Source organism: Cervus canadensis, chromosome 19, assembly GCF_019320065.1.
Source record: "Cervus canadensis isolate Bull #8, Minnesota chromosome 19, ASM1932006v1, whole genome shotgun sequence".
In the NCBI taxonomy this organism is placed as follows: Eukaryota; Metazoa; Chordata; class Mammalia; order Artiodactyla; family Cervidae; genus Cervus; species Cervus canadensis.
The window spans coordinates 48,122,887-48,144,980 of NC_057404.1; the positions used below are offsets into that span (position 1 = coordinate 48,122,887).

Here is a 22,094-nt window from a genome sequence, read left to right on the forward strand (position 1 = left end):
TGCATACACTCTGGGATAAAAAAAAAAAAGAAAGCAAGAAATTAGGGTCAGAGAAAAAAATCAGGAAGGGGAACCCCTAATATGTGACTATGGCATAGTATTCAAAACTCAAGGGAAGGCCAAGCATGCTAAGGTTCAGGTAGCAGTGCTGGCAATAAAATAGACATCAATCATCACCTTAACTCACTAGTCAAGACTTTTCCCCAGCATCTGCCCTGTACAATGCGTTCTTCAAGGTGTATTCAAGAGTGGAATGAGAAACATTCCCTGAAGAGATGATGGTCTAGTAGGAGGCACAGAGTGTGTTAGTCACTCAGCCATGTGCGCGTCCGACTCTCTGTGACCCCTGGGACCGCAGCCCGCCAGGCTCCTCTGGCCCTGGAATTCTCCAGGCAAGAATACTGGAGTGGGTTGCCATTTCCTTCTCCCAGGAGGCACAGACACATCTAAATACTTACGCATATGAATAAAAGCTAGGAAAGATACTGCCAGATGAAATGTACAGAAAAAGAGCTAAGAGTGGTAAGCGTCCAACAGGAGACGATAAATCGATGCATTTTTTCCTATTTTCAGTCCCCAGAGGGTTAGGCCCTGTTTGATTAAGGGTGTATTGGTTCGTCAATGGAGAAAGAGGCGGGAAATGGTACCAGGTGGTGGAAGCACAGAAAGTGGCCCCGGAGAAAAGGCAACAAGAGAGTCTAAGAGGCAGTATCCACCGCAGAGGGGCAGGGAGTGAACTCGAGCAGCCGGCCCGAGGGGAGGCCAGTTCCGGAGAGGCAGGTTCAACAAGGGTGCAGCAAGTTGGAGACTGGTCAGATATTAGGAAACACAGAGAGCGCAGGGCCGACGGAGATGGACTAAGCGGTGTGACCAGACACCACGACAAACAGTTGCAGAGACCTTTGCCTTTTGCTGGTCCGCCGCGCGGCTCCCGGCGCCGGCCTCCCCAGCCCCCGCCCCCGCCCGGCCTGCAGCGCCACCCGCTACGCGGGCGGAGGAAGTGCCTGTAGAGAAGGTCCCTTTGGAGGGGCCCGAGGGAGGCTAGGCTTCCCCAAGCGCAGAGGCCTTAATTGTCTAAACTCCTACGGGATCGTGCCTCCCGGTGCACAACCGTCTTCCGGACCCACCCTCGGCGCTTTCGGCCTCGGAGGCCCAGAGCGCTGCCGCACCTCCCAGCCTTCCGAGCGAATCGCGTGGCCCTCCTGGCTTCCGGCTGCCGCCCTCAGGCCCCCGCGCCCGAGGAAGCCCCCAGCCACGCCGCAGCAAGTGTGAGCGCGCCGGGCCGCGCGCCGCGCCCGCCCCAACCATCTCGGCCCAGCCGGCGCGCACGGCGCAGGGGGCGGGCCCGGCCCGGCTGAGGCCGCAAATGGCCAGCTGGTCCCCGGCAGGCCGGCCGCGAGGCAGGAGGCGGGAGCGGCGGCCGAATCTCCAGAGAAGAAGTTGAGCCCCCATTCCCGGGTTCCGGCGCAGAGCACCCAGCCGCCCCAGCCTCCAGGCGCGCTAGCGTCTCCGGTTTCCCATTGATGAGATGGGGGAGGGAAGGCAGGTCGTGAGGGCGCCGGGGGCACGCGCTAGCGCACGCGGCCGGCGGAATCCCCCACCTCCCGAGAGCCCCCTCGGCCCGACCCTCTCCAACAGTATCGAGGAGGCTGCCCGCAGCTAGCTGCCCAACTGGGGCTTGCCTTGGGCTTTCTCTTCACTGGTCGTCAGACACGGCGTTAAGGGGGGGCGATTCAAGAATGTCTGCCACAGCAGCTCCGTCTACAAGCAAGAAGCGAGATGAACATACACACCCTCCCCTGTTAAATATTGCAAGGTGACACGGGATCGCTTCCCACACAGGGATTGCCAAAAGGGCTGGCGGAGGAAACACAGTTAACAAGAAAGATGCTTTCCCCGGTTAGAAGTTGTGTGGGAAACACTCCCCACCCCCCCACCCCCAAGGACTCTGCGGACCCAGGGGTTTTTAATCTGTGTCTCAACTCCAATCAGCAGCTTCCCACTGAATTAGAATCGAGTGTGTCCAAAAGGCGTTTCCATAAAACAAACTTAATAATGGCGTGGCTCCACTCACTCGGATTCATTCATTTTTATTACTGTTTTCATTGTCCCCTCCTCCCCCACTCCCCGCCTCCGTCTCTTCATGAAACTGGAAAGGGATCCGCGTGGGGGAAAAGGGTCCAGGAAAGGAGGAATCTGACTGGGGAGCAGCAAAGAGGAAGACAGCGAAGTACGAGCGCTGCAAGGAGAAAGGAAGGACAGACAGGAGCGATGGGGAAAGGGCGAGGACCAGAGAGCAGAGGACGGCGGACGGGAGAGGGTTAAACAGAGCCGGAGACCGGGTCCTCCCTTCAATGCCTTTCACACAGTTCTTGCTGGAGGCCAAGCAAGAAAACCCAAATCTAGAGGGAAGGCAGGAGTAGCACAGGTACGGTCTGTGGCGTCTCTCCCGCCTTCCCTGTCGCACTCTATGTACACATGTATGTTCTATGTTATATAATCTATGTTAAAGATGCATGTGTAGCCACGGTTCACCCAGGGGCACCCACAGACTCACGCGCTTCATGCAGCCCCAATGTCTCCTGCACCGGGGAGACCCGGGAACTCAGCGATCCGCTCCCACTGCCCGCGGTTCCTCGCTCCATTCACGCCCCAGAAAGGGAGTACCGACATTTAAGGCACACCGGGAAAACGCGCGGGGCTCCTGGGGACAGTATCACACGAAAGCATCACCTACCAGTTTTCCTGCATCCACTGGATGGCTTCATTCTCGTTGAACTGCTTTTCGAATTCATATTCTTGTAGAGTCAACACTCTCATGTTCACTGGGGCTGATCTTCGGAGTCGCTACGTGTTCTCTACACAAAATAAAAGAATCTGTAAAGCGCTAGATTTCGAGTGCTCTCCAGTCTGTTTCCCCCACCCACCCCCCAAGGTCTTCCCCTCGGCGGTCGGTCTCCGACAACCGGTTTCCCCCAGCCTCTCTCAGCTACAGTCGGGGTTGAGCATTGCCTGCGCCTCGGCTCGCAGCTCCTCTCTCCGGGACTCTCCTCCTCCCGGCGTCCGCATCCACCGTAGGAGGAAATGAATGCCTTGCGGTCTTAGTGCCCGCACGTTTGTCCATCACCCTTTTTACTTGTCTCTGGGGAATCTCCTCCCCCTCGTGCGATCCGACAAATTTTAACCCTTTGCGAGAGTGAGCGAGACCTCTAGCCCCGGGGGCAGTTTTGTTTACGTAAAGGTGACTAGGGCAGAGGAGGAAGGACACGGAGGGGGAGGAAGTAGCCTTGAGGTCATCCACAACGCCCAGTCCCGACCTCGTGGGCCGCCAAGCCTGGCCTTTAAATGAAGTTTCTGAAAACCAAGCGAAGCCCCAGGGCGAGCTTAGCACGTAGTCTGTGTGTAAATAATAAAACCTGCCCGCTTCCTCGCCAAGAAATCCAGGCAAATTTGCGCTGAGATGCCACGTGAAACGAACGCATTTTCTGCCTCCTAGCCCCCGGCGCCCCGTCCAGGTCACTCACCGCCGAGCTCTGGCTTTGACTCAGGGTAACTTGGGGCCGGGTCTGCGGAGCCCCCCTATCACGTGCCGGCTGGGGATGCTGTGGGCGGAGGTGGCAGAAAGTCGAGAGAAGCCAGAAGAGGAGGAAGGTTAGGTGGAGGCTTTGGATATGGGAAAGGGTAGAGATAGTGAACTGAAACAGAGTGGGTAAGGAAGTTCGCAGATAGGAGAACTGGACCAACTGGTCCAATGCAAAAACTATTTACATGCATAAGAAATTCGCTTTATTTATTTTTCGGGTGTAGGTGGAACGGAATCACCTTTGAGGAGAGGGTTAAATGTACTATTGACCCCTACTGATCTCCCAGTCTCACACCAATGTTTTAATCTCAGTTTCCATATACACCCTCTTTCTTTTCTCAGAGGGAAAGTATTTTTTTACCCTGTTCCTCTCTCCACTCATTCCCCACAAGTTAAGAAAAGTGAAATGGGACATAGAGGCATCTAATAATATACACATGTAATTGTAAGCTTAAAATATAATAACAACCTGTGCTTTAAAAATTAGGTGGACATTAGGACCAGGAAGAAAGTTCTCTTTCTCTGCACCTCCCCACCTCCAAGGCAGACCAAAGAGGATATTTTCATTTAAAGTCGAGTGCCTGGAACTACTGAAAACTGGAAACTGTGAGAAACATCTCTTTAAATAAAGAGGCTATAATAAAAAGTTAGAGTTTTTTTTTTAAAATCCAGTGTATATATATATATATATAGAGAGAGAGAGAGAGAGAGAACCCGCCTGCCAATGCAGGAGACATAAGAGACATGGGTTCAATCCCGGGGTCAGGAAGATCCCCTGGAGGAGGGCATGGCAACCCACTCCAGGATTCTTGCCTGAAGAATCCCATGGACAGAGGAGCCTGGAGGGCTACAGTCCATCGTGTCACAAAGAGTTGGACACGACTGAATTGACTTTGCAGGCACGCGTGCACACACACACACACACACACACACATAAATGGCAAATTAATTTATAAGTTGATGCTCCCAAATATTCCATACACAAACTTTCCTCATCCCTCCATTTAAGGGTTGTTATTCTAGAGACTTCTGCAGCAAAAATCTGAGTAAATCTGAAAGTACAGCTAGGCCAAAAGACTTAGTCCTAAGGTGGAAGGTGGGTGTGGCCTGATAAGATCAGGATTTTAGCACTGCACCTGGGCATGTGAGTAATCAATAAATATTTGTAAAATGAAGTGATTTAAATAGGTGAAAGAAGGGAGGCATGTTTCGGTTAGTCGCTCAGTCCTGTCTGACTCTATGCGACTCCACTGAGCCCACCAGGCTCCTCTGTCCATGGGATTCTCCAGGCAAGAATAGTGGAATGGATTGCCATGCCCTCCTCCAGGGGATCTTCCTGACCTAGGGATTGAACCTCCTCTCCTGCATTGCAGGTGGACTCTTTACCATCTGAGCCACAAGGGAAGGCTCCTAAAGAAGTGAGAAAAGTGACAAAGGAAACAAGGGTGAGAACATCCAGCAAATATTTTGCTATATGTTGCAAGGATAAGTGCTACTTTTGCCTTAAAAAGATCCCATTTTTAAACTAAGTGTTATTCTCACTAGGCATCATGTCAATTTTAAACTAGTATGAGAAATTTTTATTGACTTACTATGTTGTCTGTTATTACCTGTTTATTTTCTGGAGATGGAGTTGGGGTTTTGTTCTTAACAGTGTCTGAAGAAAAATTACAATGGGAGGTAATTCCCTATTTGTTGACCTTTGAAGTGGACAAGAACCAAAAAATGGTAAATTCTTGACAGTATTATGTGTTTTTAAGAGTGTTCAAAACAGACACTGTCAGTGGTAGTGAAAACTGGTGACTTTACCTGGAAAGCAATTTGGCAGCCTATTTAATCATTTTAAATACACTATCCTTTGACCATTTATTTACAAGATATTCCTTGAGCCTGTGCTCTGCTGAGCTCTTGGGAGTCAGGGGAAGAAGAAAGACAGGACTCCCACCCTTTTGGAGCTCATATTCCAGAGAAGACAAAATGATTTCATGTAAGGTGACATTCTAAGATTAAAATTAAGTACCAGCATCTGAAGAGATGGGAGTGCTCATTTAAACCCTGAAGGCTTCACTGAGAAGGTGACTATGAGTCTTATAAAAAATTAAGACACAGAAATCTCAGTTAAATAGAGCTGAGAGACCAGAAGGGGGAGCCCTCCTGCCCCGCAACCGCAGCAGAGCCCAACAGGAAAAAGAAGGACTCCTCTTTTTTTCTGGCAACAACTGAATCAATGAAAAACCATGGTCTCTGTTTATTACGCCCTCCCCACTTCCTTTTCCCCTCTATAAGAGTGTTCTCCTTCTCTTCCTCTGTGGTGACTTGCACATGGCTTACCACAGTTACGCACTCTGAATTGTAATTCTCTATTAATTCAGAATAAACTCATCCTTACTGGAGTAATAATCACAAGTCTATTTGTTATAGGTCAGTAGTTGAAACCACAGTGACAAAGAATAACTAACTTTTGCAGAAGCAAGAGGAAGTACAAACACTCTAATGTACGGGATGAGTTTGTAGGTTGGTGTGTTTCCAGGTCATAAGGAAGGAGAGGTGGGCATGAGCCAGATCTTGGCGGACTGGCAAATCAAGATGAGATAACTGGATTAGAACACTTCAGTATTCTTGCTTGAAAATTCTGTGGACAGAGGAGCCTGGCAGGCTATAGTCCATAGGGTCACAAAGAGTCAGACACGCCTGAGCACGTACACACATTAACTGCAATGGGGTGAGGAGACATTAAAAGGATTTTAGATAGAGAATAGCATGATAATTCCTAGTAATTCCATTACTAGGAACTTACTCTGTGGATACACTCATAAACACACTTTAGATATATGTATAAGATATTGTTCAGCACTGTTTGTAATAAGAAAACATTGGAAATAATCAGGGGCTAACTAAATGATGGTTAATATTAATTAGATGATGGCAAACCCTTGCAATAGAATATTTTAAAGCCTTTTAAAAATAAACGATTCTGTTGGTTGCAATATTCAGAGAGTTTCCAGAAATATTTTTAAGGAAAACTAAAAAGCAAGGCCCAGGGCATTTTGTATTGTGATATATTTAAGAAAAACATTTACAAATGTACACTTTTGTGGGGGTTGGAGGGAAGAGTTTGTTGGTGATGTATATGTTTGGGGAAAGACCCGGGAGCAAACTAAAGAGAGTTCCTAGTGTTTATTTATTCACAGTATTTGAATTTTATGATGTATTTGTATTTCATTTTAAAAAAACAGTCAACAGGAGTTAGCTGAGTAGTGAAATAATGGATTATTTTTCTATTAGAAATAAAATATTTTAAATGATGATTTTTCTACATTTATTTTATACTGCAAAACACGTACTAAGACCTGGCTATTTGTGTAGATTATTTTTTTTCCTGCAAGGGGGCTATAGAAGCTTAGGAGAAATGGAGAAGGATGTTAGGAAGGTGCCCAGCAACACCACTAGGAATTTTTATGAAAAGATTTATTGTGTCTGTTTCTAACCCATAACCAGATAGGTAGTTAATACTGAATATAAATAATTGGGGCTTAAAAAATAACAGCTAATCGACATTTAGTAGTAAAATTCTCAAAACTAGTTCAGAGAGTAAGGCATACTTTGAAAGACAAATTTATTTACAAAGATGAATGACAGCTAAACAAAAGATCTGGAGTTTGGTCCTGACTCTATTCCAGACCTGGCTATTGGGGAAGGTACATTGATCCTTAATTTCTTTCTCTATATGTAAAATAACCACTGGGCTGCATGATACCAGCTTAAAATTTCACTGGTTGAGAAATATGATAAAAGATGCTTACCCCTTGGAAAGAAAGTTATGATCACCCTAGACAGCATATTAAAAAGCAGAGACATTACTTGGTCAACAAAGGTCAGTCTAGTCAAGGATATGGTTTTTCCAGTGGTCATGTATGGACGTGAGAATTGGACTATAAAGAAAGCTGAGTGCCGAAGAATTGATGCTTTTGAACTGTGGTGTTGGAGAAGACTTTTGAGAGTCCCTTGGACTGCAAGGAGATCCAACCAGTCCATCCTAAAGGAGATCAGTCCTGGGTGTTCATTGGAAGGACTGATGCTGAAGCTGAAAACTCCAATACTTTGGCCACCTGATGCAAAGATCTAACTCAGTTGAAAAGACCCTGATGCTGGGAAAGATTGAGGGCAGGAGGAGAAGGGGACGACAGAGGATGAGATGGTTGGATGGCGTCACCTACTCAATGGACATGAGTTTGGGTAAACTCCAGGAGTTTGTGATGGACAGGGAGGCCTGGCGTGCTGCAGTCCATGGGGTCACGACTGAGTGACTGAAGAGTTACTTTTACATTATATTAAGGTTCCCACACTCTCTCCATATATGTATGCATATATGTGTTTGTATGTATTAATGATGGCTTCCCTAGTGGCTCAGTGATAGAGTCCGCCTGCCAATGCAGGACACATGGGTTTGATCCCTGGGTTGGGAAGATCCTCTGGAGAAGGAAATGGCAACCCACTCCAGTATTCTTGCCTGGAGAATCCCATGGACAGAAGACAGGCAGGCTCCAGTCCATGGGGTCACAAAAGAGTCAGACATAACTTAGCGACTAAACAAATGTATTAATGAGCTGGCTGCTAGGAAACTGCATTTACTCTTGATTTTTCTGTTAGTAGAAAATAGCAGATGCATGGAAATTTATAATGAATAAACTTCTTTTAATTAGAAAGAAATACCTAGACCCTCTCGGATCCTCCCTCTGATAAATATTGGTCCAAACTATAAAGGAGACCTTGAAAAAGGCATGAATCTCAGTGAGTCCCTTTCCCACCACGATCCAACTTTAACCTGTCAGAGGCATGTGGCAGGACAGTGGACCATAGCTGAGTCTTCAGACCTGCAGGGCAGTTACTCTCATGTAAGACTGAGGAGGGCTTTACCGTCTTATGACTTGGCCTAAGACAGTGAATACTAATTAAACTCCTAAAGACTGTCTTTTCAATGTGTTCCACAGCAAATAGCCTAAAAGGAACAACAACAAATCTTCAAATATTTTGATTATAAGGAAACTCTGAAGAGTATTTCTATCTGGTCTCAGTATTAATAGTTGTGTCATCTTAGGTACTTGATTTGTTATCAAGAATAATGTGAATTATGTTTCCACTGTTAGAAAAATTTGGAGGCAAATCTGGGACTTACCTTTGTAGACCTTTTTACCTTAACATAGTACACATTTTTAACCTTATTCCCATCTCCATCTTGTAAGCTCCACCCTTATTTTTTCTTCTGTTACTTGTTTTTATGATTGTATTGTATTTTACACATCATTTTGCTGTATTTTATATACAACAAGGAAGGAAAAGAATGCAAGGAAGGAGGAGAGAGAGGGAGGGAGAGCTGGAGGGAGGTAAGGGTTGGAGGAGAAGACCAGCCAGCCCCAAATGCAGGCATAGGGAGACTTCGCAGGAGTCATTTCAGCTCCTGTTAGAGGAAGGATAAGGAAGGGAAAACTGTAGCACAGGGGGAGAGCCCTTGACCTATTCTTAGAAGGCCTGAGTTCTTTCCTGATGGTGGTGGTGGTTTAGTTGCTAAGTCATATCCGACTCTTGCAACCCCATGAGCTGTAGCCTGCTAGGCTTCTTTGTCCATGGGATTTTCCAGGGAAGAATACTGGAGTAGTTTGCCATTTCCTTCTCCAGAGGACCTTCCTGACCCAGGGATCAAACCCCGGTCTCCTGCACTGCAGGCAGATTCTTTACTAACTGAGCTGTCAGTTTTTTCCTAGCTTGAGTTTTTTCCTAGCCCTGCATTAATTAATTTACCAGGTATCTTAGGCAACTCCCTTTCACTTTGGTGGCCTCACTTTTCTCCTGTAGAATGAGGATTATTGAACAGTTAGGTGTCCTCCACTTGTCATGTTTTATGGTTCTTAGTAGGAAAAGGAGGAAGAGGGAAGGCCGAGTTTGGCCATCCGCACTGCAGATGGCCAGGCTCACACCCATGCCCCCACCCTGGCCTGACCATCTATGGTTCACATTCTCTCAGTGCTACAGGCATTCACAGCAGCAGATTCCTCTCCAACAGTTCTACTTTGAGCCTGGGGTCTTTCTCAGTTAGACCATGTAGAGAACTCTTATAATGGTTCAAGTATCTCAGGAGAAAAATTGATGCTTTTGAACTGTGGTGTTGGAGAAGACTCTTGAGAGTCCCTTGGACTGCAAGGAGACCCAACCAGTCCATCCTCAAGAAAATCAGTCCCGAATATTCATGGGAAGGACTGATGCTGAAGCTGAAAGTCCAACACTTTGGCCACCTGATGTGAAGAGCCGACTCATTGGAAAAGATCCTGGTGCTGGGAAAGACTGAAGGCAGGAGGAGAAGGGGACGACAGAGGATGAGATGGTTGGATGGCATCACTGACCCAATGGACATGAGTTTGAGCAAGCTCTGGGAGTTGGTGAAGGGGTCGCTAAGAGTCAGACACGACTGAGTGACTGAACTGATTGAACTAGGAGAAAAAACTTTGGAAGAGATTGAAGGATGTTTAAAGTGGGAAAATAAGGTGACCTTGAGAAAAAAATATCATCCATAAAATAAGAGTTTCCAAGAAGCCAAATGAGTAAAACAGTTCCCCAAATGTGGGATTTCCACAATCATGGTGCTTTATTTATGTATTTGGCTGCACGGGGTCTTAGTGTGGCACTTGAATCTTTTGTTGCAGCACATGGATTCTCTTGCTGGCTTCCCTTGTGGCTCAGCGGGTCAAGAATCTGCCTGCAACTCGGGAGACCTAGGTTCGATCCCTGGGTTGGGAAGATCCTCTGGAGAAGGGAAAGGCTACCCACTCCAGTGTTCTGGCCTGGAGAGTTTCACAGAACTGCACACTCCATGGGGTCGCAAAGAGTCGGAAGTGACTAAGCGACTTTCACTAACCTCTGTAGCTGTGGCACAATCTCTTCCATAGTTGCAGCACCAGTACTCTTGCCTTGGGCCTAGCTGCCCCAAGGCAGGTGGGATCCCAGTTTCCTGGACCAGGGTTCGAACCCACGCCTCCTGCCTTGCAAAGTGGACACCCATCAGACCGCTAGGGAAGTCCCCATGCTGATTTATTAATGTCTGATTCTTTGTTTGAAGTTCTGTACTTTAAACTTTTGAAGCTTTTTTCTTTTTTAAGATCATATAATGCCTGTTATAAAGTCTAATGATTTCTGGGGTGTTCTGAATTTGGATCCAGTCTTTTTTTTTTTTAATGGAGAAGGAAAGAGTGGCTTTGTTCCTTTGCCAGGCAAAGGGGGAACACAGTAGGCTAGGGTCTTAAGAACTGTGCCCCCACTCCCTGGTGAATAGGGAGAAGTTATAAGTCAGGCAAATGTATGTGATAAAGATCAAGGCAGTAACAAGTCTTGTATTCCTCTTTCTTCTACAATGTTTCAAAAGGTTGAGGTTGCTGACAAGATTAGGGTGTATGCAGAGTCTTAGGTGGTCCAATCTCCTAATCTTGATGAGCTTCTCATGTTACTTTAATCTTGCCTTAGGTGGTTTCTTGGCTGCTTTGGGTGTACTTTCTAATCACCGAATTTTTAAAACTGAAGTTTTAATCAAGATGGGGCGCAAGGAAAAATAGGATTATTGGAGACAAATTAATAGGAAGGGGATTAGACATAAACATATCCCTGGTGGTTCATCTGCCTACAATGCAGGAGCCAGGTTCGATCCCCAGGTCGGCAAGTTCCCCTGGAGAAGGAAATGGCAACCCACTCCAGTACTCTTGCCTGGAATATCCCATGGACAGAGGAGCCTGGTAGGCTACACCATGGGATTGCAAAGAGTCGGACACGACTGAGTGACTTCGCTTTCTTTTCTTTAGACATAAACAGGGCTTCCCTGATGGCTCAGTTGGTAAAGAATCTGCCTGTAATGCACGAGACGCCAGTTCAATTCCTGGGTCAGGAAGATCTTCTGGAAAAGGGATAGGCTGCCCACTCCATTTATTCTTGGGCTTCCCTTGTGGCTCAGCTGATAAAGAATCCACCTGCAATGCAGAAGATCTGGGTTCAATCCCTTTGGATCCCCGGGTTAGGAAGATTCCCTGGAGAAGGGAAAGGCTAAACAGTATTCTGGCCCAGAGAATTCCATGGACTGTATAGTTCTTGGGTTCACAAAGAGGTAACGGACACGACTGAGCAACTTTCACTTTCTTTAGACATAAACAAGAGTTACAAATTGGCTTGAAAGACGTTTGAAAGCAAATACACTGAAAACTTTCCAAAGCCATAGAAAGATTTGAGATCAGTGACATAAGGGATTCTGTTTGCAGCATCAGTAGGAAAATTCAGAAAAACAGAGCCTATACTCATTTCTTTCTATATTGATGTGGACATTTGCTGTCTTGGCCTTTCCTCTTTTGGTAACTGCATCCCACTGCAACTTCGGGGAGCTTTTGTTACTGAGTCCAAGCTCCTACTGCTATCTGCATGACAGGTCAATAAATCAAGAGATGATTTGTTGAAGCAAGGAATAGAGACTTTATTTGGAAAGCCAACACACCAAGAAAATGGTGAACTAGTGTCCCAAAGAACTGCCTTCCCTGAGTTAGAATTAAGGCTTTTTTTTTTATGCTCAAAGGAGAAGGCGTAAAGTCCTGGTTCAAGCCAGACTCTAGAGGGGTTGTGTTAATATCTTACTTTCTTCAGCCAATCACAGGTGGGCCTGGTCAGGATGTTTCCTGTGAGCCAAACAAAAGTATTTGAGCTTAATGTTTGTATATCTGAGCCATTATGTATGATTCAAACTTACAGGCAACATCTCTTTCATGATTAATTTGTAATAGAATACAAAGATTCTTCCCTATCACACTTTGGGAAACCCCTTAATTCCACATAGATCCTGTCAGACATGGGGCAACACATTTCTCTCTCTTACCTCTATTTCCTTCTCTGAAAATGAGGATTAAATACCGTACAGGGTTAAATGGATAATCTATGTAATGTGACTAGCATAGTGCCTGGGACAATAACAGCATGATATTCATGTTATGAGCCATCCTCAAGTCCCTGTAGAACAACAGAGGTGTAGAAGACTAGCCAGGCCAGCCACTTCTGTGCTAGAAATGGGGACATACTGATGCCTAGAGGGGTTGAGTGGCTTTTGCAAAGGCATTTGTTCTCAGAGCCTGTTCATTTAGAAAGAGTGAAAGCCTCAGACTAGAAATCACTGGTGCTCATGACTTAGCAAACTTTCCACCCAGAGAACACCAAACTGAGCTTCAGCTATGATCTGGGAGAGCAACCGCCACTCTGTCAATGTTCGTGACCTCTGGGGCCACTGGGTGCATTTAGATCCATGAACTCCACAAACATTACATTCTTTACAAAAAGAAAAACAGGGGCTTCCCTGGTGGCTCAGTGGTAAAGTATCTTCCTGCCAAAGCAGGAGACCTGGGTTTGATTCTGGGTCAGAAAGATCCCCTGGTGAAGGAAATGGCAACCCACTCCAGTATTCTTGCCTGGGAAATCCCATGGACAGAGGAGCCTGGTGGGCTACAGTCCATGGGGTCACAAAGAGCTGGACATAACTTAGTGACTAAACACAACAACAACAAACTAGATGGTTAGCCATAAGTCAGATCATAAAGGAGCCTGTGGGTCTTTCTGATCTTAAGGAATGTGGACCTTATTATTTATACAGTGAGGCGCTTCTGAGGAATTTGTCCACAATGGAGAGAGATAAGTTTTGCAATTTTGAACAATTATAGAGTCAAGAAAGCATTATGGAGAATGGATTTTAAAATAATAGACTTGTTTGATAGAGCAATTGCACTGGTCACCTTAGCTGCCCTCTCCACTGACTCACAATCCCCTGCAAATTTGCCAGACGTTCCTGCCCTACAGCCTCTATTCCATCTGGGGAGAGCCTGGGAAGAGGCAATCCTATGAGAAACTCATAGGTTAACACTTGATTAAACAAATCTTCTAGTTGGTCTGATCTCACTAAGGACTTACCAGCCTAAGGTAGTTTTTCTCTCTAAGCCTTCTCTCTCCAATGTTGTGAAGTTCTGTTGGACCTACTTGCGCTTGTAGGTCTCAGAAGATGATGACCCTCTGCTTAGGGAGCCTTTCAGTCCCTCAATGACCAGAAGAAGAGGCTCATCTGCTTCCCGCCAATAAGTCATTTAGGAGCAATGCCTCCCTTCAACCCAGAGGAGCTCAGACAGACACAAAGGTCTAAGCCCAAAGAAAGGTGACTTCATTGTGTTTCTATTCTGAAGTGTTTTGAAATGATTCTGCCAAAATCCAGTAAATCTCTCTTGCAGTGTGGCAGAATGAGGAAATGCACAAATGACCCTGAACTTATAAGATTCTTACCTGGCTTGAAAAATACCCATATTTCATCCATGTAGAATTCATCCATATCTAAGGACACATAGGTGCTTTCCTGGGATGACGGTAAGGCAAAATAATTTGAGCAGAAGAAAGAGTGGACCTATAAGTTATAAGGGGCTTCCAGTTTGGACTTTCTACCATACAGTACTGCGAAACAGCTTCAGTTTACTGAGTGCTTAATGTGGCATTATGATAAGCAGCTTGCATTTATTATTTCTCTTAATTCTCACAACCAACTTGTATTATCTTCATTTTACTGATCAGGAAATTGATGTTCAAAGAGATGAATGACTTACCCGAAGACACAAACTTGGGAAGTATGAGATTTGGTATTCTTACCCAAGACCTTCAGGCTCAAAAGACTATGTTTTACATCTTCCATGAACATGTATGCTAAAAATGTATTTCTCACTTATTTATTTGCTCAGTTAACATTCACAGAGTATTTGCCAAGTGTGGAAAAGTGTTCTAGATACTGATTTTTTTTTTTTTGAGATAAAGGGCTTCCTCTGCTGCATCTGAGTGATTTGTTATTAAATCTCCTCAAATAGGCAAGACCAGTGGTTGCCAAACATTTTATTGTACACTTCTATTAGTAAGATAAAAAAGATAATTAGTGAGCACTCCCTTCATACACATTTATTTTTTTAAAAAATCATATACAGGTACCACTGGTACATATCATGTTCATTTTATAAATTATTAAAAATATCAAAATTTAAAATAAAATGAAATATAAGCATAAATTAATTTTTTAAATTAAAGACTTAACACTTACTTTATGCAAAATAAATGGGTATTGCACATCCCACCATTGGAGACTCTGAACCGGAATGTGAAGCTCATGACATTTCATACATTTCTCTTGAAGAATTCATGATCCAGTAGGTATACGCTCTGCAGTGCATGTTGTAAAGGGAGCATCTAGGGTTACCTGGGAAAAATCAACAAAGGCTTTATGAAACAGGTGACATTGCACTGAATCTTGGAGGATGGGTGAGAGTGATGGCAAGTGAAAGAATAGCATGCGCAAAACCATGCATTTGTGAAGGCCTGGTGTATGGGAGGAGAATAAAAATTTTAGCGTGTAATTAGAACCTTGAGTGTGGGGAGAAATAAAGTAGTGAAGTGGTTTGGGGTCAGATAATGAAAAGTTACTTGTGTGATGCTATACTCTTGGACTAAAGAGTACCTTAGGTACCTGTTACCTTAGGTAACAGGGAAGCATTGAAAGTAAGTGGAAAGAGTTGGCAAACTATTACCATGATCTGGGGGAAAAGATATAAAAGGCATAAACTGATGCAGTGGCAGTGGGATGGGAGGAGGAAATGGATCCAAGAACTGTAACTGAATTTGGACAGGAATGGCTTCCTTGTTGAACAGGTGTGGGTAAGGGGAAGAGGGAGAAATTGAGGAAGAAACCTGGGTTTCTACTAGGATTAGAGTGGAGAGTGACTTCAGTGGTGATAAGGGAACTTGTGTCCACTTTTCAGCTGTACTGTAGACTGAAGAAAGTGCAGCCTCTGGAACCAGAAGAGGCCTAGGTTCAATCCCTGGGTCAGGAAGCTCCCCTGGAGAGGGAAATTGCAACCCACTCCAGTATTCTTGCTTGGGAAATCCCATGGACAGAGGAGCCTGGCGGGCTACAGTCCATGGGGTTGCAAACAGTCAGACACGACTGAACGATTAACACTACTACTGAAATCAGAGCACCCAAGCTTAAATCACCACTGAGGCACTATCTGTCCTGTGTGAGCTAAAGCAATGTGCTCCGTCTCTGACTCACACTCACATCTCCACAGCTCCTATACACTGGGGCTCCATAGCGTCTTTGGACAAAAATTGCCTTAAGCAACTGACCTAGTAGGCTCTAATATTTCAGTTGTGAAATACTTGTCCTGTGACTATTACAGTAAATCACTGTAAACCTGGTTGGCTTAAAACAACAGAAATTTATTTCTCACAGATCTAGAGGCCAGAAGTCCAAAATCAGTGTTACTAGGTCAAAATCAAGGTGTCAGCAGGGCCACGCTCCCTTCGGTGGCTAGAGGGGAGAATCTCTTAGTTCTTCCAATTTTTGATGGCTGCTGGCATTCCTTGGTTTGTGGTAGCATCACTTTTATCTTTGAGGCCAGTATCTTCAAATCTGTCTTCATATACTTTTCTCCTCTGTATATCCATGTTAAATCTCACTCTGCCTTCCTCTAATAAGGATACATGTGATTGCATTTAGGGCCCACCTGGATAAACCAGGATAAGTTCTCCATCTCAATATCCTTATTTTAATCAGATCTGAAAAGTTTTTTTTTTTTTTTCATATAAGGTAATGTTTATAGATAAGGATTAGGACCTAATATATTTGGGTGGCTGTTGTTCAGCCTACCGCAGTACTTTATTTAGTATTTGTAGAGTTTTCAGATTTTATGTGATGCAAGCCAGAATGCCTTTCTTCCTGGATTTTTTCCCCCCATAGGAGAGAATGAATAAATTTGAGGAAAGCACAGGTTTTAAAATACTTTCAAGATCAAATGGCACTACACAAGTCAGATTCTTTTCCTTTCCTGTAACATCAAGCAGTTGGAAATTTGGCAATGTGTCGCCACAGATTATGAATAAATGGAAACTGTATGCTTAATAATTTCATTGATATTCAAAGTTGCCAGGTAACACTACTTGCATTTCCTCTGCTTTCAATAGAATAGATTTACTTAAAATAGTTTATTTCCCATAGCGGGCAACTTCCATCATGTTTTTCTGGCACTGTATAATTTTAGAATGCACAAATACAATATATTAGGACAGTGATACAATGTCTGTGATAGATATTGAAGAATGGCCTGCTAAGGTCCATTCCACTCTCCTATTAGAATGTCTTTATGTAAACTTGGGGGCTCTCCCTTGTGGCTCAGCCAGCAAAGAATCTGCCTGTAATGTGGGAGACCTGGGTTTGATCCCTGAGTTATCCGGTCCCATCACTTCATGGCAAATAGATGGGGGAACAATGGCAAAAGAAACAGACTTTATTTTGGGGGGCTCCAAAATCACTGCAGATAGTAATTGCAGCCTTGGAATTAAAAGACATTTGCTCCTTGGAAGAAAAGCTATGTCCAATCTAGACAGCATATTAAAAAGCAGAGACATTACTTTACCAACAAAGATCTGTCTAGTCAAAGCTACAGTTTTTCCAGTGGTCATGTATGGATGTGAGAGTTGGACTATAAAGAAAGCTGAGCTCCGAAGAATTGATGCTTTTGAACTGTGGTGTTGGAGAAGACTCTTGAGAGTCCCTTGGACTGCAAGGAGATCCAACCAGTCCATCCTAAAGGAGATCAGTCCTGGGTGTTCCTTGGAAGGACTGATGCTGAAGTTGAAACTCCAATACTTTGGCCACCCAATGCGAAGAACTGACTCATTGGAAAAGATCCTGATGCTGGGAAAGATTGAAGGTGGGAGGAGAAGGGGACGACAGAGGATGAGATGGTTAGATGGCATCACCGACTCAATGGACATGAGTTTGAGTAAGCTCTGGAGGTTGGTGATGGACAGGGAGGCCTGGCGTGCTGCAGTCCATGGGGTCACAAAGAGTTGGACATGACTGAGCAACTGAACTGAACTTAACTGATGTAAACTTGAGACTGGAAAACTGAAAACTATGTTGACCAGTCTCCTTTGCATCTGTAATCTGGATGCAAGTTAGGTTCTATCTATTAGACGCAGTCATGACACATTTGGAAGGAAGAAGGTTGTGGGGAAAAAACCTCTTTTTCCCTGCCATATACGGCATTCTCAGTACTTCACTTCTCATGTGTAGGCTTTTTCACTCTAAGCAATTTTTAATTCATTATAGACACCAACTGGGTGTCAGAGTGGAACTCGATTCTGACATTACCTGGAGATAGCATCAGATTCCACAGGTGAAAGGGCTTAGTCCTGTAAGACTCCACCCCATGTCCCCAGTTCTGATGCCAATCTTAAGTCCAGGTTATCACCTATGCTTTTGACATACCTGCCACAAATAGGAGGTTCCTCAACCCCTCCATAGGTTTAATATTATGCTATAATGACTCAGAGAACTGAAGAAAATATTTTCCTTACTAGATTGCTAGTTTATCATAAAGGTTTCAACTCAGGAACAGCCAGGTGGAAGAGATGCATAGGGCAAGGTATAGCAGAAGGGCACAGAGCTTTCCATAGTCAGGGGATGGCTGATCGTTCCCTTGGCAACCAGCCTTTATCTTGAAGCTAACCGAAAGTCACGTCATTGATAAAAACTCAGGTGTGATTGAAAGGACCTTGTTATGAATAATAACAATACCTTTATAATTATTTTAAATTATTTATTTTTTGTCACGTGGGGTCTTTGTTGCTTCACTCAAGCTTTCTCTAGATGCGGGGAGCGGGACTTCTCCGGGTTGTGGTGCGCAGAATTATTGTTGTAGTTTCTCTTGTTGTGGAGCAGAGGTTCTCCATGCAGGGCCTTCAGTAGGTGCAGCATGGGGGCTCACTGGTTGCAGGGTGGGCTCTAGAGCATGGGCTCAGTAGCTGCGGGGCACTGGCTTAGTTGCACTGCAGCATGTGGAATCTTTCCAGACCAGGGATCGAACCCGTGTCCCCTGCCTTGGCAGATGGATTCTTATCCATTGCGTCATCAGGGAAGTCCTATCATCCTTATCATTAAGGAAATTCCAAGGGTTTTAGTAGCTCTGTGTCAGGAATGAGGGCAAAAGCCAAATATTTCTTCTAATAAATTTTTTTTAAATTATTTATTTTAATTGGAGGCTAATTACTTTACAATACTGTAGTGGTTTTTGCTATACATTGACATGAATCAGCCATGGGTGTACATGTGTCTTTACAAGTCAAAATATTACAAAGGTGGCTAGAAGCCATTTTCCTGCCGGTTTTGGCTCTTCTCTTATAGCTGGCAGATATTTCTGCGGCAGTTTTCCAGGGTCTATTCTCCTGCATCCTGGCTGTCTATGCATGTGCAACACAGGCAGCAATGACTTTATTCCCTTTTTTCCTGTTTCCCCATTTCTGGGTTACAGCTGCAGTGGTGCACTCGAAACTCAATAATTCCAGTGGTGGCCCAGAGATAGTAGCTCTTCCAGCATATAGTTCTGTCATTTCTAGGACTCATTCTTAAAAAAGACTCAGCCTAGAGCCCTCTGCATGAATTATCCCCAAAATTTTGTCAGGACCTAATTCCCTGTATTCAGTTCCTTTCTACTTAAAATAACTACAGTAATTTGAGTGTGTGTTTCACTAAATACCAACTGACATTAATTATCAAGTGATGTGGAAGTGAACGGAGATCAATCCAATTTCAGTGTGTCTTTCACTAAATACCAAGTGACATTAATTATCAAGTGATGTGGAAGTGAACGGAGATCAATCCAATTTCAGGATTCTGAAAATTTAGCCCTATTTTTAGGAAACATGACTTCATTCCTTCCCTGATGTGTCTCCAATTTTCTTTTCATTTACAAAGCTCCGATTAAAATACAAGGTGACATATAACTTCCAACTTTCCAATAATAAAATCTCTGTTTCTTTTCTTCAAAACATATAGTGAAAGAATTCTCAAGAAAAAAGAAAACACATGATAAAGAAGAAAATATATGTTATGGGTATTATGTATTATATGTAGCATTATGTGTCAGTTAAAGCCAGGTCAAGTGTTAAGATTGTCAAAGCTGAGATGGCTTTTTGATTCATTTAAAACACTATCAGCTGATCCTTGAAATAGTAATTATTGGTTTTAATTATATCCATTTACTGATAAAAATGTTACAGTTTTCTGTTTGTTTTAGGCTATGACAGACGGTTGACTAAATATTGAAAATATTCTTATACCTAATAAATAGCAGAAGAGTTTAAAATATGGTCTTAATCATCAGGCTTTGAAATACGCTGAATAATTTGAGAGTCTCTAGAAGTTTCCTCAACTACAAATGATCTTCATTATAATTTTTGGAACATCAGCATTATCAATTACTTTGTGCTAAACTTTACTCTTTAGATATTATGCTGGTGTGTGGGGGCAGGCTAGGGATTAAGGCAACTCTAGGTATATTTATGTTGAGATGCCAGTAATTGTTCAGTTTAGATAAGACTGGTCTCAGAACTAATAACTAAGGGAAATTTGTATGTAGTTGAACATAAAATTGGATGTGAAAGCTAACCATCAGTGTAGAACTGGAGTGTCAGAGGCAGGTCAGCTTCTTAAGTATTGGTGGGTAACAAAATGAAAATTTAAATTCGGATAGTGGAATGCTAAAGCACTGAGGCCTTGAAACAAAAGTGTTGAAGGCAAAAGTTCCAGAATTTTGTGACAAATTTTAGGTCAATGGATAAAAAAATACCCTCAATATTTTTCCTTCCCATATGCATAGCAGACATTGCATATTGACCAACCTTCAATTCTTCTAAATTGAGTCTTCAGTTCTTCTAAATATAACACTCTTAGCAGCCACTACCAATAAATAGATGTAAGAGGATGTGGCAGGAGCTTCTGATTTCCTACCCAACAGCTATTCTTCTTCCTTTCGTCTTTAGTAAAGAGCCGATCTCCCGTGATAGAGAATGAAAATATAACGCCAGATACTTAGGATTCTTGGATTCTCCAATTCAGTTCAGTCACTCAGTCGTGTCCAGTTTTTTGCGACCCCACGGACTGTAGCACGCCAGGCTTCGCTATCCTTTACCAACTTCCAGAGCTTGCTCAAACTCATGTCAATCAAGTCGGTGATGCCATCCAACCATCTCATCCTCTGTCATCCCTGTCTCCTTCTGCCTTCAAACTTTCCCAGCATCAGGTCTTTTCCAATGAGTCAGTTCTTCGCATTGGGTGGCCAAAGTATTGGAGTTTCAACTTCAGCATCAGTCCTTCCAAGGAACACCCAGGACTGATCTCCTTTAGGATGGACTGGTTGGATCTCCTTGCAGTCCAAGGGACTCTCAAGAGTCTTCTCCAACACCACAGTTCAAAAGCATCAATTCTTCAGTGCTCAGCTTTCTTTATAGTTCAACTCTCACATCCATACATGACTACTGGAAAAACCATAGCCTTGACTAGACAGTTCTTTGTTGACAAAGTAATGACTCTGCTTTTAATATGCTGTCTAGGTTGGTCATAACTTTCCTTCCAAGGAGTAATCATCTTTTAATTTCATGGCTGCAATCACCATCTGCAGTAATTTTGGAGCCCAGAAAAATAAAGTCAGCCACTGTTTCCACTGTTTCCCCATCTATTTGCCATGAAGTGATGGGACCGGATGCCATGATCTTAGTTTTCTGAATGTTGAGCTTTAAGCCAACTTTTTGACTCTCCTCTTTCACTTTCATCAAGAGGCTCTTTAGTTCTTCTTCACTTTCTGCCATAAAGGTGGTATTATCTGCACATCTGAGGTTATTGATATTTCTCCTGGCTTTAGCATAGTCAATGAAGCAGAAGTAGATGTTTTTTTGGAATTCTCTTGCTTTATCTATGATCCAACAGATGCTGGCAATTTGTTCTCTGGTTCCTTTGCCTTTTCTAAATCTTTATCTAAATCTAAATCTTGAACATCTGGAAATTCTCAGTTCACATACTGTTGAAGCCTAGCTTGAAGAATTTTGAGCATTACCTTGCTAGCATGTGAAATTAATGCAATTGTACAGTAGTTTGAGCATTCTTTGGTATTGCCTTTCTATGGGACTGGAATGAAAACTGACCTTTTCCAGTCTTGTGGCCTTAAACTGAAATTTTCCAAATTTGCTGGCATGTTGAGTACAGCACTTTAACAGCATCATCTTTTAGGATTTGAAAAAGCTCAGCTGGAATTCCATCACTTCCACTAGCTTTGTTCATAGTAAGGCTTCCTAAGGCCTGCTTAACTACACTCCAGGATGTCAAGCTATAGGTTTGTGACCACACCACCTTGGTTACCTAGATCATTAAGACCTTTTTTTGGTACAGTTCTTCTATGTATTTCTGCCACCTCTTCTTTATATCTTCTACTTCTGTTAGGTCCATACCATTACTTCCTTTATTGTGCCTATCTTTACATGAAATATTCTCCAGGTATCTCCAGTTTTCTTGAAGAGATCTTTAGTCTTTCCCATTCTATTGTTTTCCTCTCTTTCTTTGCAATGTTCACTTAAGAAGACT

At 43.7% G+C, this 22,094-nt stretch overlaps 1 protein-coding gene across 2 annotated transcripts in view; it reads right to left on the reverse strand.

The window, feature by feature from the left end:
* Window positions 1-3,543, reverse strand: part of ELOVL6 (ELOVL fatty acid elongase 6) — a 135,765-nt gene extending 132,222 nt beyond the window's left edge. Inside the window, exons 1-2 of one of the 2 annotated variants that reach the window (XM_043438283.1) lie at window positions 3,525-3,543; window positions 2,738-2,858 (exon numbers count right to left, since the gene is read on the reverse strand). In XM_043438283.1, the coding sequence (XP_043294218.1) occupies window positions 2,738-2,820 (83 nt within the window). In that variant the 5' untranslated portion in view covers window positions 2,821-2,858; window positions 3,525-3,543. Of the gene's footprint in view, window positions 1-2,737; window positions 2,859-3,012; window positions 3,189-3,524 lie in introns of those variants that run through there. The other variant, XM_043438282.1, reaches the window with a different exon arrangement.
* Between the last annotated feature and the right edge of the window lie 18,551 nt (window positions 3,544-22,094).